This window comes from Cucumis sativus, unplaced genomic scaffold (assembly GCF_000004075.3).
Source record: "Cucumis sativus cultivar 9930 unplaced genomic scaffold, Cucumber_9930_V3 scaffold91, whole genome shotgun sequence".
Lineage (NCBI taxonomy): Eukaryota > Viridiplantae > Streptophyta > Magnoliopsida > Cucurbitales > Cucurbitaceae > Cucumis > Cucumis sativus.
The window spans coordinates 232,002-234,647 of NW_022279580.1; the positions used below are offsets into that span (position 1 = coordinate 232,002).

The following is a 2,646-nucleotide window of genomic DNA, read 5'->3' on the forward strand; positions in this document are numbered from 1 at the left end:
TGACACCTTTTACGTGTCAAGTAGAGTCCTATACTTGACGAGTTTTGCACGTCAAGTAGGATCGTATTCTTGATATTATTTACATGTCAAGTAAGATCATATGCTTGACACTATTTACATGTCAAGTAAGATAATATACTTGATACTATTTACTCGTCAAGTAAGATAGTATACTTGACGCTATTTATCCGTCAAAGTAAAATTGTATATGTGATTTAAGTACGATAGTATACTTGACATATATTTAACATCATGTATAGCATTTATTAATATATTTAATATACAAAATGTTCCATTTTCTGTTTTTTTCATTACGTACATTCATTTCAATAAAACATATTCATCAACAAAATAAACTCTCCAACCAATAGTTACACAACAAAAAATGACCAATAATTTAGTATTATTATAACACCCCGAACTCTAAGGTATCTTACTTTTAAATTAAATTGCATTTTAATTTGAAGATTTTTTTTTTTTAGAAAAGAAGTTAAGGGAGAAAGGGGATTAGAAATGTTATAATAATAATAATACTATATATTTATTATTATTATTATTATTAGTTATTATATTAAATAAGAGAAAAGGTAAATAGAAAAAAGAAAAGAAAAGAATTTTTTTTTTCCTTCCTTCTTCCTCCCGCGCGCAAACCCCCCTCTGCTCCTTCTTTCAGTTTTCTTTTCTTTTCTACCCAGCCGCCGCCCACCCTCCTTTTCCTCTCTTCTTCTTCTGTTCGCCGATAGAGACTTTCTCACCAAGTAGCTGCATATACAAAACTGCATAAAATGGTTATGTGAAATTAACAACTTCGAATTATTATTATCTTTTGTCATACGTATACCTGTTTCAGGTAAGTAGAACCCTTTTGTTTATAAGTCTTCAAAAAATCATCCACATTTTTTATTTCGTTGGAGGACAAGCGTTGGAGATATGCACCATTTTTGGCAATTCCTTCTAATCGCCAGATTTTATCTCCCCTACTTGGAGGGTGGTGTTTCTTGTACCCTTATGCATCATAATAAACAGAAAACAAAAAAAGGTTTGAATATATTCACCAACTTTGATCTAAAAATATAAGGACTAAAGGGAATCTGAATGAAATACGGCCATTGGAAGGACTAAGATATATATAAAAATATAAAATAAGTCTCAAAAAGGGATCTCCAGAGAATGATATTTTCACTTAAAAAGAACTTTGCATTTGAGAAAAAAAAAAGGCATACCTTCACCACGCTGATCCATCACTCTAAAAGGTTCGGAGATAGCTCCCTCAATTCTTGGAAACTTAGTTTTGATTTCGTCATCCACAAATTTCACTCCCAATCTAAACTTCTTAGTTTTGGTCCAACTTGAATTGTCACTAAAGCTCAAATCATTAAGCTGTACAAACCCATTTGCCAAGCGAATTATCTTATCATTCCCAACAATGGCATGGTTAAGTGGCATGGTTAAGATGAAATCGGGGGTGGGTGGGGGGAAAGGGAGATTGGAAAAGTGGGGGAATTTTAGGGAAGGGGGAAAAGAGGGAGAAATTAAAAAAAGAAAAGGTATTTTTATAAAAGAAAGTTTTTAAAAGGTAGGGGTTTTGGGAAGAGTTTTCTTGAGGAGAGAAAGGGGAAGATACAAAGAGAATATATATTTAACAATTTCTTTAAAAAAAGTTTAGGGAAATTGAAAGTAAGGGTGAAAGTTTGAAGTTTTTCAGCAACATTTAAGTTTGTTTCTAAAACTATATAGATTTTAATTACATTATTTATGTGTGTTACTAATTCTTTTAGTGACGTGGATTAAAAATGTGACACTAATAATAATTTTTTGTGACATTTTTTTTTGCTTCTTTACAAACGAACTTTTACTAACAAAAATAACTTGCGCCACTAAAACTTTGCCATTGAATCATAAATTTCTTGTAGTGAATTCAAAATGAGAAAAACAAAATAACTAATTGATCAAATAAGTAAACAAGCAAAAGAACTCCAAAATGGCGAGAATTGCACGAAGATGGAGAGTTGTGGGGGTTGAAGGTCGACGGTCGGTGGTCGGTGGTCGGTGGAGATAGAGAGTCCTGGTTGTGGGTTGGCAACTGGTGTAGAGATGGAGTGTTGTGGGTTAGAGTCTATGTGGTTGGCCATCCGAAAATGGAGAGAGTGTCGTGGAGATGGAGAGTCGTGGATTATGTCGACAATCGGTGGAGAGATGAAGAGTTGTGAGCCGCGGCCGATGGAGATGGAGAAAACGATGTGAAGGTTTGGTGGAGAGAAAGAGGGAGATAAAACGAGAAGGGAAGGGAGGAAAATTTTCAATAAGTTTATTTTAATAAAATAACTTTTAATAAGTTTATTTTTATATTTTTATGGAGGAGGAGGTTTTTTTATAAAAGAGTGAAAATTATTAGTTATAATAAAATGAAAAATGTATATAAAATAACAAACGTTGAAAGGGCTAAGATACTTAATTTCTAACTTAATCATCATATTAGATCATAACTACATGAGCTAGCTTTTTCTACCATACATCAATTGGATTGTGAAAGTAAAGTAATTGAAAGATATACAAATTGATAAAATGCCTTGAATTTGTTACATGTGGTGCTACGAACAACAAAGTATAGAGGCACAATTTAATTTGTACTAAGAAAAGATTTTC

General features: G+C 32.5%; 1 protein-coding gene across 1 annotated transcript; it reads right to left on the reverse strand.

Moving 5' to 3' along the window:
* Window positions 1-386: 386 nt before the first annotated feature.
* On the reverse strand, window positions 387-1,494 carry LOC116406351 (calmodulin-binding protein 60 A-like). The gene is made up of 3 exons (XM_031890068.1): window positions 1,224-1,494; window positions 842-1,005; window positions 387-762 (listed from the first exon to the last, which is right to left on the reverse strand). The coding sequence occupies exons 1-3, from the start codon at window positions 1,444-1,446 to the stop codon at window positions 688-690; spliced, it is 462 nt and encodes a 153-aa protein (XP_031745928.1). The 5' UTR covers window positions 1,447-1,494; the 3' UTR covers window positions 387-687.
* Between the last annotated feature and the right edge of the window lie 1,152 nt (window positions 1,495-2,646).